The following is a 13951-nucleotide window of genomic DNA, read 5'->3' on the forward strand; positions in this document are numbered from 1 at the left end:
AAAAAGTATAAAAGTTTCAAAGTTGAAAAGTCATACCAACCCAATCTTTTTGAAGACCTACGTTACAAAGTTTGAATGAAGTTTCTAAGTTAAACTGTTCAAGAGAAATAGCGTACGGAAAAAGTGGTAAGCGGAATAATAATAAGAAGTTGTTGAAGTTGCCTAGGAAGAACAGTACAGTGCATTTTCATGCACTGTAATAAGTCGGAAGAAGCCCGTGGAATAACAATACAGTGCATTTGCATGCACTGTAATAATAAAAGACGATAATAAGAAGAACAGTGATAATGGTCCATTGCATTTATATGCAATGCAATAAGCTAATTTCATTCATTGTTAACATGGTCCATGGAGGCTCAGACGGGTGTCCCGGGACCTGATGTACACGCCGCTAAAAAGCACAACGAGTGCGAAAGTTGCAGCCGTGACGACAGGGAAAATGCAGGCAGCCACAAGAGTGATAGGTCATAGCCTATAAACGTTGCTGATGTCTGGGTTACACAAAGCTACAACGACACTTCATTATGTTTTCTTAATATTTGACAGTTTAGTTTATAAATAGGAAAATAATTTTGCCATAAAGTAAGCTAGGCCTACAGCGTTACAAGTGTTCGTAGAAAGGCCTGATTTACACACACTGTTAAAGTGCCATAAGTAGGCTGGTTTACCAAAATGACAAACAGTTGAATTTCTGAATAAAAATAATTTTGGTGCAGTTTTGACATCTTAAACGTGTAACCCCACATAAGCGCACAAACATAACGTGGTTGCAGGGAGGGGATGTCCTATTTTGGAATTTTACCCGGAACACTATTTTTGATGGATGGTGGCTATTTATGGTTTTGATTTTGCTGGTGAGTGGTGCGCTAGTTCTGAACCCTGCAGATATCCTCTCGTATGCCTGCGCGTCCTCTAATAATTATGCAGATCCCTTGACATCCCTAGTAATATTTCTGCGTGAGAAATGCAAGGTGTGGCGTGTGAGCGTGTGAACGTGTTTAATTGCGTGTGTCTCACGCCCATTGCGTGAGACTTAAGAACCCTGCAGCTTACCCTTTGCTTTGGGGTTGTTGGCGATTTGACAGGCTTATTTTTCATGCCACTTAAAGACATGTTAATCTCTCAAAGTATGAAAGTCATTCAAAGCAGGAAATCAGTAGAAAATATGTGCTTGCTTTTATTGAAAGGCTGTTTAGATCCTCAGCACGGATCCTATCCTTATCTCATAATTACGAGATGATTATCCATTCCTCCATTCATTCTGCACTCGTGGACGAGCGCCCTCATGTGGAACCACAGAAGGAACTGCAACCAGTTCAGAAACCGGAAGTTTACCGAGAGTGGCAGTTCTCCCCTTATTAGACATTCTCTTGTTACATTTTGACAACACGATCAATGCTGCATTTGTCCAGCAGGAGGCTATCTGGCAGAAACAGCCTGCTTGAATCGTCTCTTTCGGCAATCTGTTGCTGTCCTGTTCTCATCACACGCTCTGAGATATACACGTTGGCCTGAAACATACCCGGAAGGAATCTCAATTGAGGAAGACAGACTTTAGCAGGAAGATATATCGCTATAGCTGAAAATCAGACGGCCAAGTGCCATTTTTGTTACAAGAAGGCTGCTTTACAGTAATACAACTTGGTGAGTAAATCTGCACCATGCACACAGCGTTAATGTACGTTAGAGGTGTTGTTTTTAATCGGTGTGTGTGTGGCCAACTGTCTGCCTGACGTTTCAATAACAAAACACAACAACAATCAGCAGACGTCAGCTATTTCACTTGAAAAGCCCACATCCAAGACCGATTAATTGGTAATGTGTTTTGTGGTAACGTGAATTGGCAAAATGTTGTTCAGAGCCTAACAGCTTGCTTATTGTAAGAGTAGAGCTAGCCTAGAAACGTGTTATACGTATGATGTTAATGTAGGCTAGTGACAAATGGTCAGAGGGGTATTCCAGAAAGCAGGTTTACTGGCTTAACCCTTTGCAGACCGCGCCGAACATTCCATTTTTTCATACTCGATGGCCTTATGGCACAAAAAGGCTTATTGTGTGGTTATGCTACATGACAGAGATATAATTTACCCACCATTATAATCAGGAGAAATAGCCCTTTCAAATGGTATAAAATATAATTAATAATTTTGAGGAGAACACACATATTATTTCAAAAATATCTTTAAAATTCAACCCCAAAAAACACAAAACTATCAGTTTGTCAAGATTAATCTCATTTTTCCCCCAATTTCTGTTGTAGATAGAGAAAAACTTAGAGTGTATGGGAGATTCACAATTTTGTCCTCTACTCAGTGATAAAAACAGAATCAATGTATCACCTTTTGTTCAAAAGTTATGATAAATTTATTAGACCTTTGCAGACAGCACGAAACATTCCGTTTTTTCATACTTGATGCCCTTGTGAGACAAAAAGGCTTATTGTGTGGCCATGCTACATGACAGAGATAAGATATACCCACCATTGTAATCAGGAGAACTAGCCCTTTAAAATGGTACATATCATAGTTAATAAGTTTGAGGGTAACACACATTGTTTTTAAACAATACCTTCAAAATTCAACATCAAAAAACACGAAAATATCAATTTGTCAAGATGAATCTTACTTTTCACCTAATGTCTATTGTAGATATATTGTGCGAAAGATAGACAGTGTTGTGTTCTCCTCAGTGAAAAAAACAGAATCAATTTATCATCTTTGGTTCAGAAGTTATGATTAATTTACTCATAACTGCAAGTCGCAGTAACAAGTAGAATTTTTAAAGAGTAGGATGTTTTCCTTTCCTGGTTTGACATCTGACCAAAAATACACAGATATAATGGTCATGTAACAAATATAAGATGTTTTACCATAAAAACAAGATGCATAGCTAAATATAGGATGTCTTACTGTACTCTGAGGAGGCAAAATCAATTGTGGGGAGGAAAGATAAAGGCTGAAATAAAGACTAGGCAGGTGGTAACTGCTTCTCCGTGTGCTTCATTCTACTATGAAAACAAGAATAAGAGACACTGGCACATGTGTTAGGTTTACGAAAGAGGAAATAAATCATTGTATTTAGATAAGTCTTTAACAATTTCATTAAATAATCAGGAACAACAACTTCAGGTAAATAACATAAACATATGTTTACAAACAAGCAGTAACTATTAGAACTACAAGAATGACAAGACAACAGTATAACAAAGATCAACAAAATACTTTAACATGATGAACAAAGCATCAATTCATATTATAGCATAACAAAGCATCAATTCACATTCACACATATAAACAATTAAAACATTAGAAGAAATTCAATACATTTAATAACCATACAGCATATATTTCAATACAATATATAATTATCGATATCATTTGCCCTACACATAAGGTGATACACTAACGCCGCATTCACACCAGATCTGTGGTGTGTGTGTTGTCACAGCTGTGGCGTGTGTGTGTGTGTGTGTGTGTGTGTGTGTGTGTGTGTGTGTGTGTGTGTGTGTGTGTGTCCATCTAAGCCTAGCAGACGATGAGGTGTAAATGCTACTGGAGTTGGTGTCCCTGTCTGTGTTAGAAGGATAGGCAAAGTGTATGCTTTCTACCTGACATGGGACTTGACCAAGCTCAAAATAAAGAAATTGTCAGATAAGAAAATTAGAAATTGAATTACAAATCTAAGCAAACTATTATAACTATAATCCCTGTCATTATTGTTATAAGCAACACTCTTATCACAACCAGAAATGTGCATACGCCCAGTTGGGCGAACACACACACACACACACACACACACAAACATGCTTACCCATCTGAGGATGATGGGAGATTACTCTCCTCCTCTAGCACATCATTGTCTTCCTCTTCATCCAGAAACTACCCGTCCATGCCATCGTGCCATCGTGGTCCTTGGGGTCATGTTTGCCATCAGCAGTCGGCTGCTTTCACCTCAGTTGCACGTACTTCTCTCCCTCCATCTAAAATAACAAAAAAATCACAGGTCTGATAGTGAATAGGTTGTTTAGTTTTATTTTACATTACTTCCACATAATCTTAATCACCACCAACCATGACTCTTTTCACTAAAAGTATTTTTGTCACTAAAGGACTCCAATATTGCTTGGAGAGGTAACATTAGTCTCAGAGCTCACTATAAGTGTTATTGCCTTGGCTAAACTATACATAGCATACCAGCTTACAATCAAACATTGATTCATGAACATGAGTCAGGAGATATGACAGAAAACATCTAAACAGCGTATGCATACACATACACACCGTACATGGGCTACTGCAGTTGCGTAAAGACAAAACACCCCCTTAGAAAATTATATGTCGACGAGTAGGCTTGGGTGTATGAGCTCCCATCATAGTTAGCCAACCAAAAACCTCATAATTGTAGCAGCCAACCTTACAGCGTAAAAGTTAAACAATACTAAGACACATTTCTAACAAATCTTCAGTCATGTATTGATGAAAACAGCAGTCAATGAATAAAATCCTTACGTTACACCATCGGTGATCAACACACTCACGTCGGTAACATAACATTAACGTTGTCATTCATTTCAGATGTTTCTATCTAAGTAAGCTAAGCAACTTGGCTACAAACAACTGTAAATTGTGCTATACATATTACAAAGGAATGAAAGGTTTATTTGACAATAAAATACCGATTAGGTGTACTTGACATAAAGTTGCCAGTCATGAAGCAGGGGAGTGAACTTTATCGCGACTACGCGTCAAGGACATGTTGCAGCCTCTCCTGATGCTAACGTTACCTAACTTAGCTAGTTTTCTGTATCATCAGATGACAAACAAGCAATCGTTCAAAATAGAACAAATCGTTAAAGTTTCAGTCCTAGTAGGTCTGTAATCTTGGTTGACATATAGTAACCCCCAAAAATGACTGAAAATAATGAGTTTACTAAAGATTATGGTGTGCTAAAATACAAGCTGTCATATCAGCTGAAGTGAACACACACACGCATTATGTTACGGCCATGCATACAAGGTGTAATTACCAGGAAAAATAACTTTTAAAAACGATTTTGAAGTAATAACATGGATAACAAGTAGTAATAACATAAAAAGACTTGTTTTTACCTCAGATGATCCAGTAGTTTCTCCTTTGGACGACGTGAAGATCAACGATGCATAGTGCTTCCTGCTGTTTTTCCTCTAGTGGAGGGAGACGTCAACTCTTGATTTTTCCTTCACGTAGTAAAAGTAATTCGCGCCACAAATCCCTTAACTAATCATATCGCCAGAAAGCCTATGATGTGACGTTTTTGAGGAAGTTTTCATTGATCAAATTGGTTGGGGTATGGCGGAGTTATTAGACTGAACGTCATCGGTACTGGGGTACCGAAATTAGAACGTGCGGTCTGCAAAGGGTTAACTGGGTATGTTAACCCAGAGTTAGCGGTAAACCTGGGATTTCAGTTCCAGAAAGCTCAAAAATGATCAGGCTATGTAACTATGGTAACATAGGCTCTGAACTGAACTGGGTATGTAAACCCAGAGTAAACGGTAAACCTGGGATTTCAGTTCCAGAAAGCTCAAAAATGATCAGGCTATGTAAGTAACTATGGTAACATAGGCTCTGAACTTAACCTGGTAGGGGCTAGGTTTTGTTCAGGTTATGTTCAATTATGTTCGCTTATTTCAGTGCATGTTCAATCAGGCCGCTATTTTTACACTTGTCACACAATGGCGTTTCATTTTGACGAAGGTCCGATTGACAAAGAAGCACAAAATCATGTAATATTCATCCGTGCAATTCACCGTGAGAGGGCGATAAGACCACGACATCACATGATAGCCTATCCATTCTTTTCCAAACGAGTTTTTCAGCTGAATCCTAAATATAGGCTACTTGAAAAGCAGCATGGTGGATTAGAATAGAATAAAATAAATCTTTAATGCCTACACCATAGTGGACATTTGTGTTTGGCTCACCAGACAGATGGACAAACAACATCTCACACATTGAAGATATAATTAAAACAAGTACAGTACAAAAAAGGGGAAACAGCCTATAGAAAATTGATAAATAAGTTTAAATATAGCTGTACAGCTCAGCCGGGTATGAATGTTGTCACTATGTTTGGTTAAGAATGCTGATGGCATTTGGGATAAAATATTTTTTTAATAGGCTACACACGCTCTCCGACTGGGAGTTTTTGTAGTGTTGGAGACGCAGAGCATATCGGCAAGCTGTCGGTCGGTGCGTAAAGTTTGCCTTGCGCTAAAGCAGTCCCTACGCAACTTCATTCGTTTTCCTGGACACAAACCCACGAGGATCATTAATGTGTAGTTTCACCAACTGGAAGGTCAGCATCACTTATTACATTTTCCAAATGTGCACTGAAATGTGTCCAACAGGCTACCCATGCCTTCCGACATTCACCCTTCCGATGATGGAGCGCAAAAGTTTAACTTGGCCCACAGCTGCAGAACCCGTGTTAAAATAGAAAATTACATTTGGGATTATCAAATAATTCTATGGCCCACTCAATCTGTGACAAGGTAGGCTAGTTTAAGAAAGCATCATTCAAAGCTGTCAATACAATACGTGATGTCCAGTGAATTATTTAATTGTGCTTTTGACATTAAATAGGCTATCCTAAACGTACGCATTTACACGGTCAGTTAGGCTGTTCTCTGCCAAGCAAGGTCTCGGACGCAGGCGCTTAAGTATTGCTCTTTTTTTTGTTACAGTTCTCTCCTCGTAAGCCTTGACTACTCCGCCTCTGAAAAATACGGTGCTCTTCGTTTCGCCGGTTTCACTCATTGTTTCGACTCTCAATAGATGATGCCTTTATAAGTTCGCCGTGAACGCGCCCAACTCTAGGTTATCTAACACAGGGTTGATTGAACTAACTGGTAACCGGTGTTTTGGAACCGACAGCTCGGGTTTAGTCGCCACAGGTTCAGACAACCCAGAGGTTAAGTTTTATCTCAGTGTTTGTTAAACCTCCTTTCTGGAATACCCCTCTGAAGGGCTTTAGTTTTTGAGATACCCCCTACCTACCGGAGGTAGAACTAAACCCAACAATGTTTTTCCTCATCTCTAAGGTCTCCTATATATGAAATGGATTCTTGGCTAAAAATATTTTACTGCTAAGATTGTTAAATTAACAGATATTGTTATACACCCCAAAACCAAAAAAGGACTAAAATATAGCCTGTCCGTATTTTTAGTTAAGGCATATAAATTAGTGCAGATCAATCACACAAGCGAGAACTTTGAAACTTGGCATGTTCATAGTCAAGAAGTTGCTTCACCTACTAGAAAAGACTGGATGTGAATATCTTGATGTATGGAATGAATAGAGACATGTAAACATACACCTAAAATAAGCGGACATGCAAAAAACGAATATCTATGCAGAATGTTTTCATTTACTTTGTAGCTGCTTCACCAGGGATTATCATAGAAACACATATGATGGCTTATGTGAAAGGTGGGGTTGTTCTGAATCCAACAATACCAAATATGTACATATAGTATGACGAATCAGGGTGTACTGTCACTCAATGTATAAGGTGTCCAAAATGAAAGAAAACGGAACACTGGCAAAATACAGTCTCAAGTCCAAATCACATTATCAGTGGTGAGAAGAATTAGTCCTTTTTTGGTTTTGGGGTGTATAACAATATCTGTTAATTTAACAATCTTGGCAGTAAAATATGTTTAGCCAAGAATCCTTTTCATATATGGGAGACCTTAGAGATGAGGAAAAACATTGTTGCGTTTAGTTCTACCTCCGGTAGGGGTATCTCAAAAATGTGAGTCCAGTATATACTTATATAGAAGTGGATTGACATGAAGCCTTTATGGTGCTGTGTTACACGTGTCCCTCTCTTTTGCAGTGTGTCCTTCAGTCCTAGGAAAGGATGCAGCCTATCATGGCAGGTGGGCTTCAGGAGTCCCCGCAGGGCCAGGGGGAGAGAGGTGAGCTCTCCCAGCTCTCCTCAAGAGAAGCAACCACTGCAGAGACCTCTGAGCTTGGATGTCCACGGCCAGTCACCTTTGACCTGCTCAATATGGTGGTCTCCTACAAGAGGATTGCAATCTACCTGGAGCCCATCAAAGACGGTGTGGAGGTGGTGCGTTATGTACTTGGGTGAGGAGTGGTTTTGTGAGTTTTGGATATATGTTCCCAGTTTGGAACATTAAATGTCTACCTGGCGATGACCCATTATGAAATGCACTATGGTGCAAAAAATCTCTCCAAGTGCTACTTGTGAATCTGTGTGTGTGAATCTCCTGCAGATGGAAGATGCCTCTCTTCTCCTTGCTCTGCTGTGTCATGCTCAACATCCTCTTCATCACTCTCAGTGAAGGTGAGGGCCAGACTTTTCTCCAGACACACTGTGTCTAGTTCAGGTTGCGTGTACAACATGATTACTTATGGGTGGTAGAATGGCAAGTCATATCTAGAGGAGGAAGACATATGTGTTGAGTGTTTTCCGTTTTCTCATTGTTAGTTGCCTGGTTCTCTCTCTGCCTCATGGGTGTGTCCACCCCAGCTGCGCTGGGCTACATTGGGGAGAAATGCCAGGGCATCACCAGTGACACGGACCTACAGAGGAAAAGGCAGCATGCTGTCCAGCGCAGAGACCTGCAGACTGTCCACCTCACCAAGCAGGAAGCCATGCTAGAGGTCAAGGGCCTGTGAGTACCGGTAGTCAATGTGTAGGAGGATGGAATGAATGACTAGAGGCAGACGGATGCAAACTAGTTCTAATCCCAAAGTAGCAGTATTGATTTTCCTTCCAATACGGTGTCCAATATACATGCTCTGTTTTTCTTTGATAAAGGTTGAAGAATCTAGATGACCTTTTGACCCAGGCCTGTGTGTCTGCTGAGTCTGTGTACAAGGTGCTGTACTGGGAGAGCCATTCAGTCTCCTCCATGTGAGTAGAGAATGAGTACCACACTGAAACACACACTGATATGGCCGGGTCAGTTTTTACTGGCAGTGTTGGACACTTACTCATGAGTCATGGTAGATGGACCAATGGTATTTTTTTTTATGAAAACAGTACTTAACAAGGACATTGTGTGGATACAGCCATCGTGGAGAGTTCATATTGATGAGTCATTCTGAGCTTTCAAATATTTGAGCAAACTGTCGTTTTTTGGAAGTAATTAATCATTGACTTCATTCTCTGATATTGCATGTTAATCATAATGCTCACTTGGGCGGAGTTAAGGGCAGCTCTACTATATCATATATCTTACTACAAATGAGGAGGTAGCAAGTATGGAAATTCAAATTGAATAGCACATCTGACTTTTATTGTATCCAATTTTGTATAATATAAAATGAACACCACAGCAGAATACCCATGGGCAACCCATGACTAAACACGGGTCCATTAGCAGATCAGCTGGTGGAAGAATGTGAAACATGTGGTTGTTTGTTTAAAATACAGTGTCTATAGCATTTCTCCCTTCCCACCCTGTGTTGAGGTTCTACGGTGGTCTCCTGGTGACTGTCTGTCTACTGTACATCATGCCAGTGGGCTGGGTCCTGGCTTTGGTCAACAGCGCCCTCTTCCTGTGGAACAGGGAATTCTGCAGAGGTACAAACCTCCTTCAGACACTTCAGTCTCACCATAGACTCACCACTGTGTTTATTTTAACGCTGAACATTGTCGCACCTCGCAGTCCTGCTGAATGTGAAGTCCCTGCTGAACCCAGGCCAAAGCCAGTCAGAAGAGAAGGAGGCTGAGGTCAGAGATGCTGAGCCCACTTCCTTACCAGAGCAAACCCCAACTCCCACCAGCCTGGAGGTAGGGCAGAACTGTTGTTGTGTTCCCTCTGTTCTGTGTGAAGGAACATGGAATGTTCTTTTTCGAATCATGGAGTGAGGAACTATTTTTTCAGGTATCTCTCATTTGTAGGTAGGTACCTTATTGTCCCCGTAGGGAAACTGTTTCTCAGTGAGTACAACATACAACATAGCGTCAATCCACTGTGCCCCAGTAATAGGGAGGTGGTATGTTCTCTGGGCACATTTGCGCGCGTCGAAGACGTGCGGTCACAACTGTTGGGAGGCACACGACACCCCCCGAATTCCGCATTGATGATACTCGTCACACGCACTCGTGACACAGACGCAGGACTAGAGCAGGCCTAATACACATCTTTTTTCTGCTATTGAGGATGAAATGGGAAGCTCTGTAATAGTCTATTGCATATTTTGTGTTTCCCATTAAAACTTCATTAGATCAAACTCTTTTATCACAACAACAATCAATTAAGACTAACTCGGAAAACATATTCAGAACCACACAGATTTTCCAAAATTTGGCTTAACCTCTTGACTGTTTGTTCTGCTTTGTGGATCAGTTATTTCTTTCTTTCTGGGAGAGTGTGAAATCTGTCACTTTTTTCTGTTGAGGGCCGTTCACACCAAGAAAAATGACTATAACAATAACGGCAAAAAAGTATTATTCGAGCTAATATGAATGAAGATGTTCACACATGAACTAAAATGACAACAAAGTGAAGAATGATCATTGGGGATCACATTCAGAGCGATTTTGACAATGATAAAAAGCTGACAGCCATCAAATTTTAGCCATCACATTCAGCAACATGAGGAGAGACTTTCCTTATTGTTGCTCAGTGTAGATTTTAGCTTTTTGTAGCTTTTAGCGTTACAGTTATAGTTCCTGGTGTGAATGGCCCCTTTACTCCCACTGCTTAAGGATGCATCACCTCTGCTGTTAGGATGGCCATCACTAAAAGAATGATTATATTCAGACAGAAAACACCTCAGTCTTCTCTGGAAGGTGGATAAAAACATAAAAAGGCTAATCAAACTTTCAAAACGTGCTGTTTAGGATCTTTCTCCTGCCAGCATTGAGGAGGCGGAAGAGGCAGAGCCTGATGATGAGTTTAAAGATGCCATTGAGGTATGGCAATTCCCCCCCCCCCCCCCCCCACACTTCAGCTGTCTTCAGTATATCTTGTATTTTTCCTGTCTTTCCACTCACCTCTGGTACACATACAGCGAGTGACACCTTCTAACTGACAGGCAGACGGACTCTGCTACTCTGTAACCTGGCTTTCCTCCTGTCTGATTTAGTCCTCTCTCTTTACCATCTCACTGCTTAAGGAGCACCAAACGTCCCTGCTGCCGGTGAGTAGCTCCCCTTAGTGGACTAGAGTGATCCTACACCATACCAGGGACATCGCTTCTTTCTATAGAACCAGCTGCCTTTGCCTCCACAAGCTCCATGATGCTCTGCTGTTGTTTCCAAGTATTTGAGGGTCAGGCTGACACGTAGTGCGTAGAGCAGCCTATGGGGGGCGCTCTAGTGGGGAACTGCAGGGCCATGTAGTGTATGTGGAGCTGCTGGAGGCAGAGTGGCTGGCTCTGCACAGCACAGGAGTCTGCGCCGCCAGCCCACTGAGGACCACGCAGGGATAAGGTCACTGTGCTGGACCTCAGCAGGCAGGCAGGCAGGCAGGCAGGCAGGCAGGCAGTCCTCCTGAGCTGTGTGTGGTTGTCACTCTCTCACTACAGCAGGCCTTTAATTAGGCCCTGTTTCCTCAAATAGTAGTTACCATACTAATATGCAAACATTAGTAAGTGTCTGTCGATGTTTGTGGTTCTGTGTGTTTGCTCTCCATGGTTACTGGTGGGCCAGCTATTAGCATTTGAACTGGTAGAGTTTAGAAAAGCAATGAGACAAACACCAGCCTTTCATTGTGTGTGTCATTCCCTCTTATCCTCACGCACACCCAGGAGACCCCCCTGGCTCTAGTGGTAAGTGAGGGCATCCTCTGTCCCCTCTGTTTCTGCTTGTATGAACCAGTGAATGATTCAGAATGATTCAGATTCTGAAGTCAGAGCTAAACCTTGAAGGTTTTTATAAAAACTTGATAAACAAAGTTGGACAAAAGGTTTCATATATAGTATGTTTATGAACAGTATAACTCTCTAAAAGAAAACAACACATTTAAAGTGTAACTCTCGCCAAAATGCAACATGTGGACATTCACTGTGGACATTAGCAAAAAGACCCTATGTTGAATTTTGGCGATAGTTACGCTTTAACATTGTACACTTCAGCTGTACACGAAATACTATTTTGGGAATGCTGCACTGTACTGTATCTTGAATAGCCATGCATACTTGGGGGAATAACAAGTATGCATGGCTATTCAAGATACAGTACAGAATGACATTTGAATAATTGTTTGCATGCAATAACATTTATTCGTAGGTAGATCTGTTCAAATTGTGCAGTAGTAGTACAGTATTGATGTGTATTGGCATGTTAGTGCATGTATGTTTGTTGCAGTGGCATGATAGATGTCTAGTAAATAAGCAGTCCCCAGTAATTCAAACCGTTATACAATACTGTTTCTATTTTTTAATATAAAAATGCTTTGTAGTTTGTGGTAAACTACAAGGTGTTAACAGGACATGAAGGTTGAAGTTGTGACACGTAGGTGAATTGTTGCAAGTACTAATGTGTTCCATTGGTGGTCCAATGGGCTGGCTGCCCACAGAGCTGAATGGGTGGTGTGATGAGTCTCATGATGGATTCATTTCAGCCATCACTTGTCTTTTCTGATGATCTTTCTTTTAATGCCATGCCAATGAAAGGATCAGGTCATTTTGTAGATCGGCATTTTGGTTGTTAGTATTCTTATTTCTCTCTCTCTCTCTCCCTCCCTCTCTCTCTCTCTCTCAACCAGGATGATGATGAGGTGGCAATAGGCACTACTGACTACGACACCTTCTCAGATAATGGACTGTTGAGCAAACACGAGCCCATCCGCAGCAAAGTGTCCAAACTGACAGAGAAACTGCGAAAGCGTTATCCAACCAACCCTGCAGGTCCGAGCCTTTTGCTCTCTTATTCTTATTCTGAGACACTCTCCTGTGTCTGTCTCCCATGATTAGGACATTTGGAAAATGGCTTTGACAAGACAAGTGAATTTTCTCTCTTTCTCACACCTACTTTTTGCTGACATCTCTAGGTAATTGCTCATATTGCAGTGCAGTGTTTTCGGTTTTAAAAAAGCGGGTAAGGTTTGCTACTTTTAACAAGTGATTTGTTTGACCTAAATTGTAACGTTATAGTTTGTTATGTGTTGTAAAATTGCCCAATGTTTTTCCATGCTCCAGAAAAACTGCAGTAACTGTGGAAATAGCTTCTGTTCACGATGTTGCTCCTACAAGGTGCTCAAATCCAGCATGGGTGCCACAGGTAAGCGTTGAAACCAAGTTACAATGCTACACAAACAACTACTTCCGACTTGCAATCATTCAGTTCTCTTTGTCTGACTAACCCCTTTCTTTTCTTTTGCTTTTATTTTCCATTTGTTCCAGCACCCGAAGCCCAAAGAGAGACCGTGTTTGTTTGTGCTGCATGTAATATGTACCTGAGCAAGAAGGAATGAAAGACAGGACCTCTTTTCTGACCACCTATTCATCCCACCATTTACCTCCTTGCGGAAGCATGGCTTTGGCCTCCCAACTTTTGGATGAGCCTGAGGATCCGTGGCTCTCACAGAAGACCTCCCCGAGAACTTCCTCCTCCACGCTGCCGAGGCCAGTGGGAAGGGGGGGTAAAGACTCCCATCTCGTACTGTATCGTGCTCACACTGTTAATTGGACTATTGGCTCCATTTCTGCTGCAGCCTCTGTCACTCATATCTGTGCTCAAGCAGAGCTCGTACCATCAAAATAATGGTGAGCAGCACTGCTATGACATCTGTCAGCTGGCTTTAGCTCTGAGAGTTGGCCCACGCCTGACCCAGGTGGTGATACATATCACTCTGGGGGATGGTTCCATGTTTCCCTCATAATGGAGAAGGACAAGTTTGCTTGTGTGCTATAGCTAATATACTGTCTGAAATACTGAAGGATTTGAATGAAAGGGTCAGCTTGTGGTACTGTACTCCAATACCC

At 41.3% G+C, this 13951-nt stretch overlaps 1 protein-coding gene across 6 annotated transcripts in view; it reads left to right on the forward strand.

Moving 5' to 3' along the window:
* The first annotated feature begins 1400 nt into the window (after positions 1-1400).
* The window catches only part of zfyve27 (zinc finger, FYVE domain containing 27), a 13171-nt gene continuing 620 nt past the window's right edge, over positions 1401-13951 (forward strand). Inside the window, exons 1-14 of one of the 6 annotated variants that reach the window (XM_042103881.1) lie at positions 1401-1644; positions 7881-8134; positions 8284-8354; positions 8499-8685; positions 8832-8927; positions 9487-9599; positions 9685-9809; positions 10866-10937; positions 11111-11164; positions 11774-11794; positions 12733-12874; positions 13018-13064; positions 13166-13247; positions 13370-13951. The exon at positions 13370-13951 is cut by the window's right edge and continues 620 nt beyond it. In XM_042103881.1, coding sequence (XP_041959815.1) covers positions 7905-8134; positions 8284-8354; positions 8499-8685; positions 8832-8927; positions 9487-9599; positions 9685-9809; positions 10866-10937; positions 11111-11164; positions 11774-11794; positions 12733-12874; positions 13018-13064; positions 13166-13247; positions 13370-13440 — 1311 coding nt within the window. In that variant the 5' untranslated portion in view covers positions 1401-1644; positions 7881-7904 and the 3' untranslated portion in view covers positions 13441-13951. The remainder of the gene's footprint in view (positions 1645-7880; positions 8135-8283; positions 8355-8498; positions 8686-8831; positions 8928-9486; positions 9600-9684; positions 9810-10865; positions 10938-11110; positions 11165-11773; positions 11795-12732; positions 12875-13017; positions 13065-13165; positions 13248-13369) is intronic. The other 5 variants (XM_042103883.1, XM_042103882.1, XM_042103884.1 and 2 more) reach the window with 5 other exon arrangements.

This window comes from Alosa sapidissima, chromosome 9 (genome assembly GCF_018492685.1).
Source record: "Alosa sapidissima isolate fAloSap1 chromosome 9, fAloSap1.pri, whole genome shotgun sequence".
In the NCBI taxonomy this organism is placed as follows: Eukaryota; Metazoa; Chordata; class Actinopteri; order Clupeiformes; family Clupeidae; genus Alosa; species Alosa sapidissima.